At 40.8% G+C, this 23,616-nt stretch overlaps 1 protein-coding gene across 2 annotated transcripts; it reads left to right on the forward strand.

Annotated features, from left to right (window-relative positions):
* The first annotated feature begins 2,820 nt into the window (after positions 1 to 2,820).
* TAFAZZIN (tafazzin, phospholipid-lysophospholipid transacylase) lies at positions 2,821 to 23,036 on the forward strand. 2 transcript variants are annotated; one of them, XM_089675228.1, is made up of 11 exons: positions 2,821 to 2,915; positions 5,567 to 5,696; positions 7,178 to 7,306; positions 7,448 to 7,493; positions 7,611 to 7,696; positions 9,021 to 9,101; positions 11,649 to 11,690; positions 11,779 to 11,841; positions 11,923 to 11,975; positions 18,254 to 18,331; positions 21,242 to 23,036. In XM_089675228.1, the coding sequence occupies exons 2-11, from the start codon at positions 5,588 to 5,590 to the stop codon at positions 21,341 to 21,343; spliced, it is 789 nt and encodes a 262-aa protein (XP_089531354.1). In that variant the 5' UTR covers positions 2,821 to 2,915; positions 5,567 to 5,587; the 3' UTR covers positions 21,344 to 23,036. The 2 variants fall into 2 exon arrangements, with proteins under 2 accessions (XP_089531354.1, XP_089531355.1); XM_089675229.1 differs by lacking the exon at positions 2,821 to 2,915 and adding an exon at positions 2,932 to 3,130.
* The last annotated feature ends 580 nt before the right edge of the window (positions 23,037 to 23,616 follow it).

The following is a 23,616-nucleotide window of genomic DNA, read 5'->3' on the forward strand; positions in this document are numbered from 1 at the left end:
TGTGGGGAAGAGACCCTTGTCCCCATTGGCATGGAGACACCATCCCAATGCTGAGGGCACGTGGCCTGGTAAGCTGCAGGGCCGCCCCCCTTTCCTGGCCTGCCAAGCCTATGCTCAGATCAAGGGTCTGCAAGGAACTTAAGGGGGACCCCATGCTCCCCCCATTTTAATGTATGTGGTTCCATTTAAAAGTCCTACCAGGCCTAAGAGGCCTGGTATGGCTTTTAGGGGGAACCCCACACACTTTTTTTTTAATTTCTTACTGTGGGGTCCCTCCTAACATTCCTACTAGACCTAAAGGGTCTGGTAAGGATTGTGTGGGGGGGAATCCACCCTGTTTTTTTTTTTTTTTTATACAACAGGCATTTTATAAAAAAGTGTCAGTCCTGCTGCAGCAGGGTCTTTACATTGTACAGATGAGCAACTTTGCAGGAAGTTTAAGGGGACACCTCCAGGAATTTAAAGGCATTTTGCTTTTCTTTTTCTTTTTACTTTAAGCAATGAAAAATGACTGCCCCTTTAAATATTTGATTTTTTTTTTTCACTGATTCATGGCCCTCAGGGCAGTACCCGAGTCCCATAAACTTGCATTAAGTTCAAACTTCGGATTCAAACATTCGTTAGGTTCAAATGTTCGACCGCAAACTGAACAGGGTGGTGTACGGCTTATTGTGGTCTCAAGTATAAAAGAAAAGAACAACTGACCCTCCTTTTGCAATGGGGTCCATGATATAGGCCTCGTTCACATGGACGTTCCAATAGGGTCCACCTGTAAAACGGGTAGACAGACCCGATCGTAATGTTCATTCGCCTCTATGGAGCGGTGGGTGTAAATGGACATGTGTCCGTTTACACCCACTGACATCCAATCCGATCCAACCCACAAAAAAAGGGAAGGATGGGGATCCCCTTCTGTCCATCAGATCGAGTCGGATGGAAACGGACAGGGGGGTCCGTTTTCATCCGACCGCCCATTGAGGACAGAGAGCTGCTCTGTGTCTGCTCTGCAGCAGTGGAGCAGACACAGACCTGTCATCCGCTTGCTCAGCGGGGATCAATGCACACGTCAATCCTACACGTACGCAAACAACGATCATACCACACATCTGAGGTTTAATCGCGAATGTCAGATCATGGGCAGTCTAGCACCAGATCTCCTGTGTAAATCTAAAGTGGTAACCTGCAAAGGCTTTTAAAGCGTCGCCTATGGATAGTAAAATTTTGGTCATTTGTCGTTGTTGCACAAGTGTGCACAATTTTAAAGCACGACACGTTTGGTCTTCTTACTTGGCGTAACATCTTCTATATTTTACCAAAAAATTGGGTTATGTGTTGTGTTTCTTTGCATTAAAATTCAAAAAAGTGTATTTTTTCCCCCAAAAAAATTGTGTTTGAAAAACTGCTGCACAAATACTGTGTGACATGAAAAATAATACAAAAATATATAATGTTTGAGGGTTCTAAGACATTTTCTAGCAAAAAAATACTGATTGTTACATGTAAACAATTACATGGAAAGTATCGTTGCGCTCTAGCACAGTATTTCTCAATGTTTTTTCAGTCAAGGCACCCTTTAAAATTATGGACAGTTTCAAAGCACACTTTAAATTATGGACAGTCCCAAGGCACCCTTTAAAATTATGGACAATCCTGAGGCACCCTTTAAAATTATGGACAGTTCCAAGGCACCCTTTAAAATTATGGACAGTTCTAAAGCACCCTTTAAAATTATGGACAGTTTGGAGGCAACCTTTAAAATTATGGACAGTCCCGAGGCACCCTTTAAAATATGGACAGTCCCAAGGCACCCTTTAAAATTATGAACAGTCCCGAGGCACTCTTTAAAATTATGAACAGCCCCAAGGCACTCTTTAAAATTATGAACAGCCCCAAGGCACTCTTTAAAATAATGGACAATCCTGAGTCACCCTTTAAAATTGTGGGCAGTCCCGAGGCACTCTTTAAAATTATGAACAGTCCCGAGGTACGCTTTAAAATAATGGACAATCCTGAGGCACCCTTTAAAATTATGGACAGTCCTAAGGAACCCTTTAAAATTATGGACAGTCCCGAGGCACCCTTTAAAATTGTGGGCAGTCCCGAGGCACCCTTTAAAATTATGGACAGTCCCAAGGCACCCCATTCTAAAATGGGAAAACTATTCTAATAGTTTTATATAACTCAGCAACATCCACACATGTAGGACACCCAATATTAGAGGTGATTTATTCTTCCAAAGCAAATACACTTTTGTACACTGGTACTGACTAGTATTCCAATGTTTCTCTTCTCCCTCAGTTTTTCTCCATCACTGAGCTAATGTGACCCCCAGCATTGATGGAGAGGGGCGGGGGGAGGGGGTCAAACAAGGATGCTGTGCAGGCAGCTGACATCCTCATCATCTGAAGATGTCATTGGTTGTCAGGACGCCAGCAGCTAGAAGGCCGTAATGGTGCACAGTAAAAACGTATGGCTTTGTGTAACTAAAAGGCAGGCTTGTTCCACCTGCAGGCTCATATACACGTTTTGGGCAATTTGTAGACATTTTGCCAAGGCACCCCTGAAGAAACCTCAAGGCACCCCGGTTGAGAAAGTTTGCTCTAGCACACCAATGTCATACACTGTAACATGAAGGTGTAAAAGTGTTGCAGTTTGGAAGGGCGTGTGCTTCAGTCATCTAGTAATAACAACAACAACAATAATAATAATAACAATAATAATTAGAATTGATGATAATAGTGCAGGGGCTGTTCCTGTGAGAAAGATGGAAGCAGACATTTTGTGTATGAGCGCCATCTAGCGATCAGAGATAAGAGTGCAGGCTCAGGGTGACATCAGTAGAGGACAGTCAGTAGGGACACCCGGGGTGAATAAAGCCTCCTCCCCTCACAGGGCGCTCTTTTCCTCTGCAGCAGGTGAGTAGGCTGACCGACAAGATGGCGGGGCTTTGTCTCGTCTGCTCCTGTCAGCTGTACCGGCTCCAGTGCTGACCCGGACGGCTGTACAGCTCTCAGTAGCGGGCAGTACATCCAGGAGAGAAGCCGGCTCCTCACTTCCTGGGAGGGGAGAGCAGACATGCGGCTTCCTCTGAACAGGCCGAAGCCTCGGGCTTTCCTAGACTGCTGCCTGGGTAGGAGGCTCAAAGGTTGCAGTGTGAAATTACATAAAAGGCCCTCAGAGTGTTGCAGGAGAAAACTGCAACACTCTGAGGGCCTTTTATGTAATTTCACACTTTCTTTTGCATGCTAATGTTCTGATTCAGATCAGAAATGTGTGTGTCAATCAGATGGCAACAAAACAAAACAAACATGATGTAATATTGGTGTGATCTCTGTTTAGTCTGTTATTATTATTTCCACTTGAGGACCAGGCCTTTACTGACACTTTGTAATTGCATGTAACAATATCCTTTTTTTTTTTTGCTAGAAATTTTCTTAGAACATCATAAATTAATAATAATAATAATAATAATAATTTATTTATATATATATAATAAATTGGTGGGTGTTTCTAATTTTTTTTATGTCACATGATGTTTGTGCAGCCTTTTGTCAAACAAAACTTTTTGGGAAGAAATACTTTTTCAATTTTAATGCAACAAACACAATACATAACCCAATTTTAAAAAAAATATATAAAAGATGAGTAAATAGATACTAAACATAGCAGGCTCTAAAATTGCGCACGTCCATGCAAGGGCAACAAACGACGTAAAGTTTACTATCCATAGGATCCTGTCACACGGTCATTCCATTTTTTTTTTCTTTTTTTTTTTGCATGAGTTCAGTTATGTTTTTTTTTTCAAAGAAAAACGAATCAGTTTACATCCGTTGGTTTTTTTTCTTTCATCAGTTTACATCCGTTTTTGGGGGGGTTTGTTCATCAGTTTAAAATAGTTTTTCGTCTGTTCCCCCTTTTTTTTTTTTTTTTCTTCTGTAGGGATTTCTTCTGTTCAAAAGAAACTGATGTTAACGAATATGAAAATTACCGGGTGTATTAACAGATGGTCATCTGTTTACATCCGCTAGTCCATAAAAATACACGGGTGTCCGTTTTTCATCCATAAACGGACAGATGAAAAACGGACATATGGAACAACCATGTGAGAGAGGCCATAAGCGACGTTTTAAAAGCCTTTACAGGTCACGGCTTTAGATTTACAGAGTAGGTCTGGTGCTACAGTTACTGCCCGTATTCGGACATTCATGTCTATACCTCACGGGGGACAGGGGCACTTTTAAATAAAAAAAATAAAAAAAATTATATATATATTTATTTTTTTTAGCACTTTTATTGCTGTCACAAGGATTTTAAACATCCCTTGTGACAGAAATAGGCAGTGACAGGTACTCTTTATGGAGAGATCTAGGGTCTATAAGACCCCACATCTCTCCTCCGCCCTCAAAAGCATTCAGTTACACCAAGATCAGTGTGATTAAAAGATAAGTTCACCTTTGGTTGAATGTTCAACACAGGTGTAGGGTGGAACATGTAACATGTTCCCAATGCTGCAACCACTTTTATCAAAGGGTCCTTTTGATAAAGTCAGGTGACGAAACATGTCAGTTGAGTCCCATGACGATTGTTTACAACCGGCATCCACCTCAGTGATGTTCCGCTCGCGGTTAGCGAGGATGGTCGGGTGATTACTCACTGGCACCCGGTGATTGCCGAGGATCTCTGACGGGGAGGGAGAACTGTTAGTAAACAAAACAGTTCTCCTCCCTGTCAGCTCCTGCACACTGCTTTGCATGGCTCAGCACAGCCATGCAAAGCAGTGTGCTTACAGTGAAGCACATACACAGAACATGATATAAAACAGCACACAGTTAACCCTTTGATTGCCCCACATGTTAACCCCTTCATGCCCAGTGCCATTAGTACAGTGTCAGTGCTATTTTTATTAGCACTGATCACTGTATTGGTGTCACTGGGGATGTCAGTGACACCCAGTCAGTTTCCCCCCAGTGTCAGAATTCCTGCCATAAGTCGCTGATCGCCGCCATTACTAGTAAAAAAAAAAAAAAAAAATCCCAGTATCTGTATTGCCATTTGTAAACGCTATAACTTTTATGTAAGCCAATTAATTTACACGTATTGGGATTTATTTTTTTTTAGCAAAGACGTAGCATAATACATTTTGGCCTAAATTTATGACTAAATTAGATTTTTTTTACTGGACGTGTTTAATAGCAAAAAGTCAAAAATATAGTTTTTTTTTCTCAAAATTCAGTCTTTTTTTTTTTTTTCTATTGTGCAAAAAATAAAAACCGCACAGTCAATCAAATACCACCAAAAGAAAGCTCTATTCATGGAAAAAAAGGACTTAACACATTTGGGTGCAGTGTTGCATGACCGCGAAATTGGCAGTTAAAGTAATGCATCGCCATAATGCAAAAAGTGGCCTGGTCAGCAAGGGGGGGGGGGGGGTAAATCCTCTAGAGGGCAAGTGGTTAATACAAATACTGGTGCAGTAAAAAGTCAGTGTATTTTTTTTTCCTGCTATACTAACATTTTTTTATCTGTGATATTTTATGTATATATGTTTTTGTGATTGTTTCTTCAGATTGCTGCTGACCTGTGAAAGATGCCTTTGGTGGTGAAATGGCCGTTTCCTGCTCGCATAAATTTACAAAGGCATGTAACCAGTACCGTAGTTACAGGACTTGTCGGCACTTACAGCTGGGTATGGACCAGTAAGTATCTCTAGATCTGCACTTAACGCAGAACTCCGGGAAAAATGTTATTATATATAAATACAGGTGCTTCCATACAACTCAATAAATTGTTAGTGGTATTGTGTATAGTCCTGCTGTCAGTGAGAAATCCAGCATTCTTTAATGCATGAAAGGCTCTCTATCCCCCTCATATCCTGTTTACAAGACCAATGGCTGATGTGCCCTTTTCCCCCCCCCCCAGCCACTGGTCCTGTATATTCCCCCTTGTAGTTCTTTGAAAGCAAGCATGATTTAACTGCGTTGCTGCTTGCTCCAGTGGGCAGTCCCAGGAGTCTTTGACTACCCAGTCTGATCTGCCCACTGCGCTTTATAGTAATGTTGTTGGGCCGGGAAACTCCCGGTTTGTCCCGCCTTCCATGATAAGAGTGGGCTGTCTCCTATTTGTAGAATACTACTGATCCGACGCACATACTCTCATAATCCCGCCCACTGAAGACTCTAAATCCCAGGCATGGCTGGATTTTCAGTCTCAGTGAGCAGCAAACACTAACAGGAAGTGACATCACTGCTTCTGAGATCCCTCTTCCCAGAACCTGGGGATTTGAGAAGAAGCTGGGCAATGAATGACATCACCACTTTTTTAAACAGTGAGTTTTGCACAAACTTTACATGTATTTTGAAAATGACATTAGTAGTTTTGTTTACATAAGGATGGCTATTGTACTGATTTTAAACTCATCCCAGAGTTCTTCTTTAAAATCTGAGAAAGGTGTCAAAACCCACAGATACTAATTTTTCTTTGTGTGGAAAGTGATTGGAGAATGCAGTGTGTAAAGCTGGCCATACACAATTCCAGTGAACTGGCCAAAATTTGAGCTATGAGTGGTCCTGCCAACACCACCTGGCTTTACAAACTTTGATAGAGAAATCAAAAGAGCCAGGTGGAAAAACATCAGCTAAATATCTGCAGTCATTGTTCAAGTGTTTTGACAGCTGTGGGCACTGGTTGTGTGAAAACGATAGCTAGATTTGTCCATCTGTGCTATTTATCATGGATGGAGGAGGATCTCCGGGTTTCTCTCATTCATTCCAGCGGGCTCAACCAAAGAAATCTTACATTGCAGTCACAGGTAGGCCGGTGGCTCAATGAGAGGACTGCATGAGGAGTATACTGTGTGGAGTTTTTACTGACATCCTACAGAATTCTGAATTGGTTCATCTGAAACTTTGCAAACACACCTCAATGCACAAGTGGTGCATTCAAAAATAAAATACTACATGTTTAATTTTTGGTGCTCTATTAGTCAGTTTAGTGTAAATGGGCTGCCTCTGCACAAAACAGGTTAAAGAACAAAATGCTGTACATTAATGTTCATGCGGTAATGCAGCATACTTCACATGGGTGAAGGAGGCCTAAAAGTTATGTCAAGGTTTGTTAATGAAACTGGAGCTTTGTGTCAGCTGTTTAATATTGCCATAACTATAATTTATTCCTACAGAGTACATGAATCAACTGAGAGTGCACAACAAAGAAGTTTTGTATGACCTTATTGAAAAACGACAGTTGGACACCCCTCTCCTTACCATCTCCAACCACCAGTCCTGCATGGATGACCCACACCTCTGGGGTAAACTGGCATCACGTGATAATGCTTCACATTTCCCAAAAGTTGGTTCATTCCAAAGCCTAGTCAGTAATCATTGCTGAGTGACAACATTAGTAGTAAAATTCTTAAATCCCTTTAATAAAGGTTTCTCCTCTCCTGCAGGAATCCTGAGAATGAAGCACCTCTGGAATATGAGGCAGATGCGTTGGTAAGTTCCATACTTCAAGAATTTTATGCTTTAATGAAAATTTAACTGACCAGCAATGTTTGCAATTTTGGAGCATCTGCTTTAACGTATCTTCCTTGTTATATCTCCTTGCCACAGGACACCCACAGCTGCCGATATCTGTTTTACTAAAGAGATTCACTCATTGTTCTTCAGTCTGGGCAAGTGTGTACCAGTGTGTCGAGGTTAGTGGCAAGGGTATGGCTTGTTGGCTTTATCTGAATGGCCTCCTGTTTTTTGTATTTTTTTACTGGCTGAGTTATCAGATTTGTATAATTTTGCAGGTACTTGCAGTGCTGTGTGACCATTATTGCCCTATCAAAATCCAGAAAACAGCTTAAAGTGGAACATAAAATAAAAATGTGTGAACAGGCAAGCTTTTAGTTGCAGAAAAGGCATACTATGTCTCTTCTGCAATTAAAGATCCTTACCTGCCTTTTTGTGATCTTTATGACCTATGCAACTTAGGTTAAACTTTCAGCAATAGTCAGGATGGATGAGCAGCCACGTATGTGTACACTTTACGTCACCTGCATAGCCAATCAAAATGGTCAAAGATCCTGACTGGCTGAAGATGTTGGCGCCAGCAAGGGAACTTGGAGACCCTGCATTGCTGGAGGGGAGGTGAATATAGTGAAGCTTTAGGGCTGGTTCACACCATGCCTGCACAGAAATTGCACAGGAACGAGCTGTGGATACCTGTGCACTGCAACCGGATTGCATGGTACATTTCTACCATGCGATGCGGTGTGGGAAAATGCACTGCTCTTGCAACCTGCATTTGGGGTCATTAATTTTCTATTAACACCCACTGCAGATCGCATCTGTAGTGCGTTTTGAACATGGTGCAGGAAACGTGCATGGAACACGGGTTTCCCTCATCACGTTCTGGTGTCAACCAGCTCTTAAAGAACATCTCTCACCAGAGAAATACATTGCTGATCAAGACCAAGCATACAGCAAATGAAATTCAGAAAACTTGTATCTAAATTTGTAAATGGTGCAGAAAGTAGTGATTGTCACCATGGCATTCAGACAACTTGAATTTCAGAAGATGGTCAGCAGGGGTAGCCTGTGTATTTCTAATTGCAGGTTTGTTTTAAAATGACTATATACCAACATAAATGCTGCAGATTCCTTTTGTTAGATCAGCAAGGTTTACCAACTCTGTAGTTCAAGGGTCTTCTGTATTGAATAGATTATTTACTTAGACCCTCACACTGCATAGTTTGTTGGTAAATCCTGTGGATTATACTATCCGGTTTTAATGTGTGTGGCATCTAATATCCAGAGGTTAAAAACATGATCTTTAGACTGTACTTTTAAAATTGCAGCTTTTTTGTCATGGTTTTAATAGTTATAGCTAGCAATGAAGGAGGCATGTTATTAGTTCAGCACAAAACAGTTCTTTCCACCTATAGCAACAGTTGTTTTATTGATTATTAAATGTGCCTTTCACAAGATTTAGGATGATGTTGAGTTATGTCTTACTGTTCTTGCCGTCTGCAGGGGATGGTGTGTATCAGCGAGGAATGGACTTCATTATAGAAAAGTTGAACAATGGTGAATGGGTGCATGTATTTCCTGAAGGTAATAATACTGTTACAGGCTACCAACTAGTCCTAGGTTTTTTTTATATTTTTATGCAAGACATCATATACAAAAAAGGCAAACGACCACCATTGTGACAAATACAAATGGTGACAGTATAAAAGAGAATGCTGACCAAAAGCAAAGTGTGCTACATACAATAAGACCAGAAAGATCCAATTTGTAAGATCTGGTATAGTACAAACAAGGATAATGGACCAGGCAAAGCCAATTACAAATAAATCGAAAAGTATACACCTTGGAACAAACCAAAGTTACATAGGTAGTCTGTCTGAAAAAAGACAAAAGTCCATCCAGTTCAACCAAAAAAAAAAAAAAAAGTTATAATCCTATACTCAGTTGATCCAGAGGAAGGCAAAAAAACCCAGCAAAGCATCAACCAATTTGCTCCTGCAGAGGAAAAAATACCTTCCTGATCCCTCGAGAGGCAATCCGGATATTCCCTGGGTCAACTTTACCTATAAACGTTAGTAACCAGTTGGATTCTGTGTATCCAAGAAAGAATCCAGGAGTGCAAGGGGGAGTAGGGCAGCAACTAGTCCTAGATAACCAGTCTTCAAAGAATGGCAAATGTGTGGCCTGCTAATATTATCAGTGAGAAGGACTGTTTGTCACCCTAACAATTACTTTTAGGAATTTCTTAACAAGTACAATGAGCTTGAGGCACCATGCATAGTGCAACTGGATAGGACTTTTTTTTTTTTTTTATGATCTAGAAAAAGAACACGTGACTTTTCAGGAGAAGGAATCTATCTCTAGATTTGTAATTTATTGTTGTTGCACTGTAAGTCTTGTAAGCCACTAAAGAAGCTCATCTCTCTGCCCCTTGACACTTTAGGTAGCCAAGCATTCCTATTTTTTTACAATCAATTTTAAAACTGCACTGACCAAATTTAACATGCATTAACGTTAATCCAAGAACATTTGAAGGGTCTGTGCATACAAAACAGGTATTTCAGTGTTTGGTGAATACTGGAGAGTTAAACCATCTGACAATTTCCTATGTATATCAGGGACTTTCTTGGTGAGATCTTGGAGTTCCTGGGTCTGCATGCTTGCTGTGGACATTGGAGGTCTCTGACCATTTCTGCTAAATTGTTAATTCTTTGGTTTGAGATTAGGATGGAGAATGCAACAGGAATAGCTAGAATACACAATGGTGGTTGGGAACATCTACAATTCCTAGTTGGAGCAGTAAGATATTGCAGAGAGTTGTAATATATAAAACACACAAAGGGCCAGGGGCTCATTCAGCACCAGGCACTATCTGTAGCTAAAATATCACTTTTGGGTAGACTGACCTTTTTAATCATCTAAGGCAGCCTTTCTCAACCTTTTCAACACAGAGGAACCCTTGAAATAACATTCCAGTCTCCGGGAACCCCTACTAAAAATGACTTTGGATACAACTCATGATTCATTAGTGATGGTCAGTGGGAAGAATGCTCCTTACACTTGTGTTTAGTGGGAAGAAAGATCACTGGTGTCAGTGGGAACTTATATGAGAGGCATAAACTGCTCATTGCTCAAGGAACCCCTAGCAACCTCTGGAGGAACCCTGGTTGAGAAACCCTGGTCTAAGGGCTTTGTCACACGTGTTTTGATTATGAAGAATGAAGCAATGCTCATTAACGCACCTATAGCATTTATTACGCATTTTTTGTTTTGTTTTTGAAGCAATGAAAAAGCATAAGAATAAATGCCCCCAAAAATGTTGTTTTTCTAGAGGAAAGCAATTAAAGGGGAAGTGATGTAGAGGAAATTTACTTTGAGGTGTGGTTAGGTTGTGGTGTGATAGCAGGCATTTTTGTGAATTAATCTGGTTCAGATCAACTCTGCTGAAACAAAAAGCTATGACAATGATGCTCGATGCCTCTGCTCCTTTCCTGGCACTGTCAGTATTGCTGCCTGGATTGATGCTTTTCCCTGCACACAGAAGCAAATGGTGTTACCGTTCAGCTGCTCTGTACAAACAGGAAGCTGATCTATCCTAGTTCTATTATTTCCCAGTGCCTTGTGGCATACAGGAACCTCCACTGCCATTTCCTCCACCGCCCAGCTACCACTATATAAATGCTTCATTAACACGTCAAAAATGCTCTAGGTGTTGTTAAAGGATTAGATCCCCCCCCCCTCCAATCCACCATTGTGACAGCAAGGTGGATTATTATTATTTTTTATATAATATATATAAAAACGCTGCATAAATGCCTCTTAATCATAGGGTATTGACTTGCAACAGCTTCTACAAGGGATCCTAATCTTGCGGTTTGAATTCTTTTCATGTAATATGCATTCAGAGGAGTGAAAACTCCCCTGTTATTGTTGGAGAAGTGGGACTTCAGAGTAGGCAGGAACATACACATTCTTAGACTTGTTATCAAATTATCCCCTTTGTTTATCTGTAATTGAAATTTGCCTTTGGCAGGAGTGATACTTCAATTATACATATAGATAAGTGACAAATGTAGATACGTCTGTTTTATTCTCATGGACTGTTAAAATTGAAGTTGTGTTTTTTTGTAGGAAAAGTTAATATGACGCAAGAATTTGTGCGCCTAAAGTGGGGTGAGTAAGCTTTGTATGAGTAAGAGTAATGTAGATGGTTGTCACGGTAAGCATAGTTTTAAATCCTCCTCATTTTTTCCTTTGCTAGGCGTCGGACGTTTAATATCTGAGTGTACTGTGAACCCCATCATCCTTCCTCTCTGGCACGTTGGTTAGTCCTTTTTGTATTATAATCCTTGTGTCTAAACAAAATGACTGCATGCACTGATTCTCAATTTTTTTTATAATGCAGGGATGAATGATGTGCTTCCAAATGATCCTCCCTACATACCTCGCTGGGGGCAGGTAAGTGTGGAAAGTATTAAATGGTAGTTCCCAACAGCTAACGTGAGCTAGTTTTTATGCGTATTTGTCTTGTATTGATTCACAGCCCCTTTTACAGTTGACATGACTTACTTCAGATATCACCAACTCGGGTCCTTTTATTCTTTCATTTATTCTGTCGATGCACTAATTGAATAGTGTACCGGCTAAAGAAAATGTTCAGGTTTAAATTTCACAAGTTCAGCCAAAACATTTCAGTTTTCAATAAAAAGGTAACTGTAGTGTGTTTACATTTTCAAGATATTGAAAAGATTACATGGGAGTAATTCTATATAATACATGTTCTTGTTCAAGTGTTCATGAACAAATTTTTAAGATTCTTTTCAAGTGGCAGTCCGTATGACACAGGTATTGGGGGAGAGTAACTAAAACTGGTGCACACAGAATCTGGTGCAACCATGCATAGTAACCAAGCAGCTTGTAATTTCAGTTTGATAATAAAACATAGAAGCTGATTGGTTACTATGCAGAGCTGCAACAGATTCTCTGTGTACTAGTTTTAGTAAATCTTCCCCATTGCATTTGCATCCTTACTCAGCAATTTGTAAGATAAAAATTAAGGTTTCCCCATTAGCTTTAGAAAGTGTTTGTTTCTTATTAAAACGGTAGTAAACTGTGGCCTTTAAAAAAAAAAAAAAAAACCCTGCAAGACAATTGTATAATGTGCTAGTATGCAGAACGAAGCCCTCCAGCGGCATGCTGTCACCGCTGACAGGGCTTCCATCTTTACCCGGTCTTCCTTCCGGGTTCACGTGCTCCGGCCTCCTGATTGGCCAAGCCGCAATGACCTCATTCCTGTATATGCACACGGGAGTTTCGGCCGTGACACAGAGCTCTAAAAGGACTGCACAGGTATTTGAAAAAAGCATGGAAGTCTATGGCTGCATGCACACTGGCTTAAAAAAACTGCCAGTGCTCTTGGTTGAAAAAAAACCCCACTAATTTTGAGCGTTTTGTGTTGTTTTTGGTTTTTTTTACATAATCTGGCTGAAAAAAGACAAAAGTCCATCCAGTTCAACCATAAAAAAAAAAAAAAAAGTTGTAATCCTGCACCCACAGTTGATGCAGAGGAGGGCAAAAAACCCAGCAAAGCTTGATCCGATTTGCTCCTGCAGGGGAAAAAAGTTCTTCTTGATCTCCCGACAGGCAAAAAGATATTCCCTGGATCAACTCTACCTATAAATGTTAGTATCCAGTTATATTCTGTGTATCCAAGAAAGAATCCAGGCCTTTTTAAAGCAATCCACTGCGCTGGCCAGAGCCAACTCTTGAGGAAATCTATTCTACATTTTCACAGCTCTTACTGTGAAGAAACCTTTCCATGTTTGGAGATTAAATTTCTTTTCCTCCAGACGTAAAGAGTGCCCCCTTGTCCTCTGTGATGACCTCAGGGTGAATAACTCTACACCGAGTTCACTATATGAACCACTGATGTATTTATACATGTTGATCATATCCCCCCTTAATCTCCTCTTCTCAAGAGAGAATAAGTTCAGTTCCACCGAGCTCTTCCATGCCTCTGATCATTTTGGTTACCCTTTCTCCAGTTCCCCAATGTTCTTTTTGTGAATTGGTGCCCAAAATTGAACTGCATATTCCAGATGAGGTCTTACTAATGATTTGTACAGGAGTAATATGATATCTCTCTCTCTCGTCTATACAAGAGATGATTTTGCTCACTTTAGAAACTGCAGCTTGGCATTGCATTCCGTTATTAAGCTTGTGATCTACTGGCACTCTCAGAACCTTCTCCACCATTGATTCCCCCAGTTGTACCCCCCCTAGTATGTATGATGCATACATATTCTTAGCCCCCAAGTGCATAACTTTACATTTATCAACATTAAACCTCATTTGCCACATAGTTGCCCAATTACACAGTGCATTGAGGTCGGCTTGTAAATTGCAGACATCCTGTAAGGACATTATTCCACTGCAGAGCTTGGTGTCATCTGCAAAGGCTGAAATGGGATTTATAATCCCAAACCCTATATCGCTTATAAATCTATTTAAAAGTAAGGGTCCCAACACTGAACCTTGGGGTACACCACTGACAACCCTAGACCATTCAGAGTATGAATCATTAACCACTACTCTGAATATGATCTTTTATCCAGTTTTCTATCCATTTACATACAGTTTTTTCCAAGCCTGTAGACTTTTATCTTGCCCATTAGCCATGTGTGGGTAACTGTGTCAAGCGGTTTTGCAAAATACAAGTATACCACATCTACCGCCACCCCTCTGTCCAAGTATACCACGTCCACCGCCACGCCTCTGTCCAAGGTTTTGCTCACCTCTTCATAAATAGAAGTCAGATTTGTTTGACAACTTCTGTCTTTCATGAATCCATGCTGTCTGTTGATTAAAATATTTTTTTCCAGCAATAATTCAGCTATGTGGTCTTTTATTAAACTCTCCAGTACCTTCCAAACTAAAGAAATTAAACTGACAGGTCTATAATTACTTGGTAAAGATTTTGACCCCTTTTTAAATATAGGCACCACATTGGCCTTATGCCAATCCAGTGGTACTATGCCAGTCATTAAAGAGTCCCTAAAAATTAGAGACAATGGCTTTGAAATGACAGAGCTCAATTCTTTAAGGACCCGTGGGTGTATGCCATCAGGTCCAGGTGCTTTATTCACCTTTTATTCTGTCTAAATATTTCTGGATCATATCAATTGTGAGCCAATGTAGATCATCTGGAGCTGTGTCAATACCATGCCCATTATGGACAAGAGCTCCCCCACGCTCCTTTGTATACACAGAGATGAAGAAGGTATTTAATAATTTTTCTTTCTCTTTATCCCCACTCATCCTCTCCTAGATTATTTTGTAAAGGACCTACATGCTCGAACCGAACCTTTTTACTATTAATAAATTTGAAGAATTTTTGGGGGTTTGTCCTGCTATCTTTTGCAATCTGTCGTTCGTTTTCATTTTTTGCGGCCTTTATTTACTTTTTGCACATTCTGTTATATTCTTTGTAATGTTTAAACGTTGATAGCGTTCCTTCATATTTATATTTAATAACATCTCTTTTTCTTATTATCTATAGCTTTTTTAACTTTGGCCGTAAGCCACATAGGTTTGATTTTAGCCTTTTAAACTTGTTGCCAATGGGAATATATTTTGCAGTGTGTTCACATACAGTCTTTTTGAAGAACTCCCATTTTTGTGTTGTGTTCATCAATGCCAACATTCCCTCCCAGTCTAAGTCTTGGAGAGCAGCTCCAACAAGTGTGAGGCACATATGCAAACTGTTGTAATTCCTACACCGTTCACCTGATTTGGATGTAAATACCCTCAAATAAAGCTGACAGTCTGCAGTTAAAGCACATCTTGTTTGTTTAATTTCAAATCCATTGTGGTGGTGTATAGAGCCAAAAATGTTAGAATTGTGTCGATGTCCCAATATTTATGGACCTGACTGTAGGTTGCACCCCTATGAAAAGTCATCCCAGTGCGCTAGAAACTCAAATCCTTCCCTCTTACAGCAGGTCTTTAGCCATGTTTTTAGTTCTTTAATCTCCCCCTGACTTTCCTGAGTTGCGCATAGCTCAGGTAATATTTCAGAGAATATCACCTTTTTGAGGTACTTCCCTTCAACTTGCAGCCTAGTTCTTTGACCACTTCCAGACCGGACACTTTTACCCCCTTCCTGACCAGGGCAATTTTCAGCTTTTAGCGCTATCACACTTTGAATGACAATTGCGCGGTCATGCAACACTGTACCCAAATTAATTTTTTACCATTTTTTTGAGACAGATAAAGCTTTATTTTGGTGGTATTTATTCACCGCTGGGATTTGTATTTTTTTTTGCTATGTAAATGAAATGTCCACAAATTTTGAAAGTGTTTTTTTTAATAAAATTTTGCAAATAAATAATATTTCATCATAAATCTTAGCCAAAATTTATTCCGTTATCTTTTTAGTAAAAAAAAAAAAAAATTCAAATTAGTTTATAAGCAAAAATTATAATTTTTAAACACTTTTTTTTTTTACATTTTTATTTTATTTTTTTATATTATTTTTTATTTATTTTTTACATACTGTCACCCTAGCAGTACAGTGTCACCATGGTGACACTGTACTACTTGTAGGGGGTGATGAAGATTTTTTTTTTTTTTTTACACTGATTGCTTTTACACCCATATAGGATGTAAAAGCAATCATTTCTCTTTCTCTCTGTGTGCATGCTTGCACTCATTGAGAAGTACTGAGTGAGCTGTGATTGGTCACAGCTTGTCACATGGTACAAGGCTTTTGTGAATAGCCTTGTACCATGTGACCTCTGTGATCATTCACAGATTTCACACGTAGTAAGCAATGATGTCAGAAGTGACATCTTGCTTGCTACTTTGCTTGTGATCACTGATTGGCCAATCAGTGATCACATGATCGGGACCTCGTACAGAGGTCCCGTCCGATCGGTGTTTCACTGTGTCCGGAGGGGTGCGGGGAGGCCGTTTATAGACGGCCCCCGACCCGGCCGGACGGGAGGTGGTTACATTGATTTTAAAGGAGCCTTCCATGTATTCTGTCATTGGTTTCAACATGGACCAAGACAGCTGGGTCATGCCCAGCCCCTCCCAGTAATTTATCAACCCGGTCCACCACAGCAAGAGGCAGCAGACCATTTGGTTGAGGCGATCCTGGCAACAAATTATTTTATCAATCCTTCTGATTATAGAATCCCCTGCTACCACCAGCTATATCTAGGCCTTCCTGCACTACCCCCACCACCCCTCCCAGATGGTCTGCCCTACCGGCTGTTAGGGATAGCAGTGACATCCAGGGCTGCTACCCGTGAGCTTGCTACCCCCACACCTTCATCCAACTTGGCAAATCTGTTTGGTTACACAAACCCAGGGCCAGCCTTCCTTTCCTGTGAACCCCTACCACTCCCTCTCATTACAGTAACCCATCTTCCTACCTGATAATCCTGATTAGCCCCTCCACATCAATCTCATTTGCTACCTGCTCAGGTAGCAGAACACCCCTTTTCAAGGTTGTCAGGTTGCCACTGGAGTCCTCTTCCACTCCTCTGTGATGACATCACGGAGCTGGTGGATGCTAGAGACCTTGCGCTCCTCCATCTTCCTTTTGAGGATGCCCGACAGATGCTCAATAGGGTTTAGGTCTGGAGACATGCTTGGCCAGTCCATCATCTTTACCCTCGGCTTCCAGTGACCAGTAGGAGAGAGTGAGAGCGATACCAAATTTAACACACCTGCTCCCCATTCACACCTGAAACCTTGCAACACGAGTCACATGACACCGGGGAGGAAAAATGGCTAATTAGGCCCAATTTGGACATTTTCACTTAGGGGTGTACTCACTTTTGTTGCCAGCGGTTTACACATTAATGGCTGTGTGTTGAGTTATTTTGAGGGGACAGCAAATTTACACTGTTATACAAGCTGTACACTCACTACGTCACATTGTAGCAAACTGTCATTTCTTCAGTGTTGTCACATGAAAGAATAAAATATTTACAAAAATGTGAGGGGTGTAGTCACTTCTGTGAGATACTGTATATGTAAACCAGATCCATTAATACCTCCCTTAATGGACAGTACTAGTTAACAGGATAAAATGAAGGTCACTTCCTCTAATGTTAAAGCAAATACTTCAGTTGCATCAAAGTACATGAACACAGTGGTGGTGGTGAAGCAAGTTTAACAGAAAGAAATCTAGGAAGAGGAGAGCTAAGGTTAGACTGCTTCTAGAAAATAAACCGTGGACTTGAGATATTTGTATATATGCAAGATTAAGTTGGCGAGACTGGTTTGCTCTCTAGGAGGGAGAAAATGGGATTTAGGAGCGCTGTCATTTTCCCTCCCATTTTTTTTTTTCTTAAATTCTTTATCCAAAATAGAAAATAAATTTGGGCCACGCATGTGCTTTAAATCGTACATTACCCACTGATTATGCATGCATATCCATGTCACCAGTTTTGTTTTTTGTGTTTTTTGTCCTGGTTGGCTTCCTTGTTTGTGTTATCACTAATCTACATTGAGAAAAGAATTTTCAGTCTCACACCATACTGGTGGGTACAATGTCATATTTTACTGCGTGTTAAAGTAAATAGTTTAATAGCACCTTTTGGCTATTTGCAAGCAAAAATCTTCACCTGGATAGCTCCATAAAAATGGCAAAAACCTTTTGTATGGAGGTGTTCTACTGATGATTCTCGCTTGTTGCTAATCCTGTCTTTTCCCTAACTTTACAGAAGATTACTGTCTTGGTGGGGAGTCCATTCAGTGCTGCATCTGTGGTGGATAAATTGAGAGCTGAAGACAGAACACCTGTAAGAGCCTCCTATGTACCTTTTTTCACAAACATGGCATTACTTTGTATTTTCTAAAGTAAACCTGTCAGGAAGCTAGACAGCTTAGACTGAGTATATAAAGAACTGCATTGCAGCACACCGAAACACATGGTAATGTAATACGCTGCATGTCTTTTTTTTTTTTTTTTTTTTTTTTTTTTGTCTAGTGCATTCAAAACAAATGGGTTGTTAACGCAACAAATGTTAAAGAAATGCACAAGAATGGCAAAGTGTGGCAGCACAGTGGCTAAATGGTTAGCACTTCCGCCTGGCACTACTAGAGTCGTTGGTTCGAATCCCAGCCACGGCTCCTCCTGCCTGGAGTTTGCATGTTCTCCCTGAGCCTGCGTGGGTTTCCTCCGGGTACTCCGGTTTCCTCCCACGCTCCAAAGACATGCTGGTAGGTTAATTGGATCCTGTCTAAATTGGCCCTTGTATATGAATGTGAGTTAGGGACCTTAGAATGTACGCCCCTTGAGGGTTAGGGACTGATGTGAATGTACAATATATATGTAAAGTGCTGCGTAAATTGACGGCGCTATATAAGTACCTGAAATAAATAAAAGTGTGAATGGGTGAAAGGTAAAGTATTGCCACAACACAAAATAAATCTTTGTTGAATCTCTCAGGACACTGAGTGCATGTTGCATTTGATCCTATTTTTTTATTGGTGACCCTGTTGTGAATTAAAAGCCAATTTTTTTTCCATTTGTGCTGGCTGTACCCTCACCCCAGACTGAAGCCAATTATGAGTGTTCCTATGGGGTAGCTACAGCACAGCTTTGTAGCCACTGACCCTGCTCTGATTCTTAGTAAAAAGGAATGTGCACCGTTGTTTTCAGCTTTCCCCGCTAGTTCTGATTGTGTCAGAATAGTTTATATAACTTCCTGAGGTGCGTCCAGCAACCAAGGATGCTGCAGAGGAACTAATACATTTTCTGCCAGAATTGGCACTGGTGATGCTCTATGATCAGCTGGCAGCTAGTAAACATTTGGTGTCCTCAGCTGCCTGGACATGCCTTAGGTAGGCCATATATGATGCGATTTTTCTTTCCTGCAACCATGGAGTGCAGGAAAGAATCACTCAATTCCTCCCACCAACACAGTCTGTGTTGATGGGGGAATCTCCTCTGCTGAGCTATTGTGTTCTCTTGGTTTGGGGGCACAGGGAGCCGCCCCTGCCTGGGAGTACACAAAAATTGTTGCTAGTGGCTATAGCCTCTTGCAATAATTGCATGTAAAAATCTGACATGCTGGTTGTACCCAAACTGATATATGGATAGACTTTTGTACAGTCAGTCTGCCCATAGATGGTTTGAATCTCATCTGGTCCCTGCTTTAGGGAACGTCTGTCACTGTCGTTGTAATAAATGTTTACTAGCAGCTGACTGATTTTACAGCACTCCAGCACTGACTGTGGTAGAATAGTTTTGTATAACTTCCTCCTCTGCATCCTTTGTTGCATGGCCATTCCTCAAGGGAGCAGTACACACTATTCTGACACAGTCAGGGCTTGCGGCGCTGTATGATCAGCTTTCTGCTTGTAAATGTGTGCTGAGCTGACTGAGGCAGAATAGTGTGTATAACTTTACCCAAAGCACAACCAGGCAACTGTAGGACACTGAGGAGAAAGTTATACAAACTATTCTGCCACAGTCAGTGCAGTGATTGTTTATAAACCTGTGCATGTGTTAGATCTGACTCCTCCCCCTGCTGTACTGATTGACAGTGCTCATCTTCAGTGTGTGGAAGTTGCCAGAGACAAACTCGGTCAAACAGACCTCATTTAGATGCTCCTCTCCTTGTGAGCAGTTTGGGGGGGGGGGGGGGAGGCTTGTTGTTGACCTTGCAAGCTCAGCAGCTACAGTATGGATCACCACTAGGTACTACATACACTTAGTGCCTTGGAGGATTCAACTAGTTTTTTTGCAGGAAGAGTAATGATTTTTGTAATTTTAAGCTGCTTGTATCTCCATTTTGATATACTATTTTCATTGAAGGTAACCTGTTTGTGATCTGTTGCTTAGTTTTAATGTTCCAGGTTTGACCAGTTTACATAATAGAGTGGAAAAGATTTCAAATTTCCGTGACCCAGTTGAGGAAATTTTTTCACTTGCCATCCCTTTGACACCTGTACAAGCAGTAGGAGGTGCAGTTGTCACCAGGACAGGAAGGCATGGATAGCAATAAAAACACTGTTAGACATTTTCCATCTCTACTTAAGGACCCGTTCACACTAGGAATTGCATTTGAATTTCACAGGAACCGCACATCGTTCCTGTGTGATTCACATGCAGTTCTGTGCAGTGCGATTTTCAGCCCTATTTATTTTGAATGGGCTGAAATCACACTATACCAAAAGTAGTGCATGCACAACATTTGAAATGCACGGCAACCACATTGCATGGTGCTTTTTGTATCATGCGATCTGCTGCGGGCAAACGCAATGCATTTGCGAACTGCATTTGGGGTGTTAACTTTGTACTGACCCCCCACAGCAGATCACAAGGGCATTCGGATCGGAATGCTGTGTGTGAAGCCACACGGGACCGCGGCTCTCCCACACTACATTCTAGTGTGAACGGGTCCTAAAAGTATGTGTTGGTTACTTTGTTGGAGAGGTTTCCTGTCTTAGCAGGACATGATTCACACATGCTGATTTATGTCTAGGGAGGAGGTAGGTGGAGGACATCCAAAAGCAGATTGCGATGAAGGAAAATTGTAGAAACCAGGCAAGAAAATCCAATGTAATTGGTCAGTTCTGTTCCCAACAATAGCTATCCAGTCTGATTTTCAAAGTGTTTCAGAGTGTTGTGTGGAAATGGATTTCAGACTAGCTGAAAATTATACATTTTTCTTAAAGATTGGATCTCGCACTTTTCTTTGCAGATGGAGATGAGGAAAGCTATTACTGACTATATCCAGGAGGAATTCCATAAACTGAAATCCCAAGCTGAAAATCTACACTGGAGTTTTCGTGAGCAAAGATGACACCACCCCAAGTGACCCCGGTGTACAGCCACCAATGCTGGTTTTTGTCCAATCACCAGATGCCTTCCTGCCTGAATGCTTACCCACCCAGACCTCCTGGCAATGGACCATTTTGGAGATACGGATCTCATTTTATTTTGGAATATTTAAAACTTGTAATTACTGTGGCGAATGCGCCAGACTTGCTGCTAAATGACAGTGAAGGAGAATGATTTTATGTCTTGCATGTGTGAATGTGTAGAGTCTTTGTACTGACCCAGGCACCAATAACCACACAGTGAGGAAATGGGTTTCTAAAATATTTGTAGAAATTTCCAGCTCTGTCCTAGCCATATTATTTTTTTAATGCAGACTTATCTGCGTACATTTTACAAGGTATCACTGCAAAGGAGAGAAGGCTGATTTTATGATTTAATGTGACCCCCAAATTGTGTTACACCCCTTACCTTGCCTCCATAGGGAGCTCCACTTGCTGATGCACATTAGCCAATATAAACTCAGGTTGGCTGTCAAAGGGCCTTTGGTTTGCTGATAAACCAGTGACCACCTGTCCACTCTTAATGACATTGAAGGTAGGCAGACAAATGTCAAATGCTGAGCATGCTACACATTTGCTTTCTGCACTCATTACTAGCAGGGCGAGTGTTCAATAATATCCCAAGTCAAGTACCTGGGGCTCACAGAAGGCAAAATTTGCAGGCTGCCCAGCCTTGAATGGTTACCCACCTTCTACTATATTATCCACTGGGCCAGGATGTTTCACTGGCTGATTGTCAGGCAGTACGGTCCCTGATAACCATTGGGACTTTAAAATGGCCTATTTTTAATAAAGCTGAGCAGAGGTGTAAAATGTTTGGTCTTTCGTAGGCAACTCAACATATATAGGACCTTTTCATTTCCTCAAATTTATATTCATTTTTAGGAAGCCATTACACCCAAAAATAGATTTCTCTATTTGCGGTAAATAGGACTGGTTTTTACTTTACTAAGTCTAACTGCCACTCTAGACCCCAGCATGAAGATCTGCCCCCACCCCAGGCAAAGCCAAGATAATTGTGTCGCCATTCTTTTTTCTTATCCATGTAATCCAATGAAAGATGCACTAAATGGAGCATGATACACAGCTGAATATACTGTATCTGTACTGACAACAGTAGCTCAGTCTCAGGCTGTCATTGACATGCCAGTGGAAAGAGATCTTTTGCTAGCTGTACCCAGTTAAAATTGAAATCCAGCCCATTTTGAAAATTGGGTCATCAGTTTTGGGTGTTTTACTCACCTGACAAATGAATTTTAATCATGATCAAGTATGATCACACTTGAAGTCAGCAGATGTGGAAGAACTGACAGCTGAAAGGGACATGCTGTGCCTTATAGTTCTCTTAACAGAGGCTGGCTTCGAAGTAGAACCATTCCAGATCCAGCTTTTAGAATGAAGTGTCAAATTACCAGTTGCACGCTGGATGGGGGTCTTTGCACGTTGTACCTGCCTTTCCATCTCTGTATGTCTCTGTTTTTATATATTTTTCTATTTATTGTAACAAAATAGGTCAGACATTTGGATCAGAGATTAACTATTTTATTGACTGTGTTTTTTGTTTGTTTTTGCTTTTAGCAAAATGGCTGAAGGACTGTTTTATACTGCTGATTTTCTGCAGCTCTTTCCAATAAAGATGATCAAATTTTCATTCCATTTGCTTATGAAATTTTGTTGACAAAATGCTCCAATGTCAGTGCAGTGGATTTAGTGTGTGTGTTCACATTTTGGGGCCTTCCTTGCTGCACAGTGCATTAAAGAAACTTTCATTTTGAATAGGTACCAATGCACCATGAAAAAAGCACAAAAAATACTTTTTTTTTTTTTTTTTTTTTTTTACACTGCAATGCACCGGTATTCACATTTATGCATTGTGATGGGCTGTATTGCAGGTGCATATGTATGTTGTGCAAATTAATGTCAATTCCCTGCAGCTTGTCATACCTAACATGTAATGTGGAGGGCTTTCTGTTGGCAGGATGCTCTGAATGCAGGGCTGGGCCTTTAGGACCTGTTGACATGTTTGTGTGCATTCACACAGACTTGTTGCATTAAAGTGGTTTATTCTTTTTGAATGGGGAAAAAAAACACACCATTTTTAACAATGCAGCACACTGCAATGCATAGAGTATTCACATCTACATGTGGTGCACTATACAAATGCATATGTGTATTAACATACTATGTGTATGCTGCCATGGATAGGCGCCATGAAAAAAGGATTAAAAGGTAAGTG

Source organism: Staurois parvus, unplaced genomic scaffold (assembly GCF_062004578.1).
Source record: "Staurois parvus isolate SC_StPar_1 unplaced genomic scaffold, SC_StPar_1.0 ptg000154l, whole genome shotgun sequence".
Lineage (NCBI taxonomy): Eukaryota > Metazoa > Chordata > Amphibia > Anura > Ranidae > Staurois > Staurois parvus.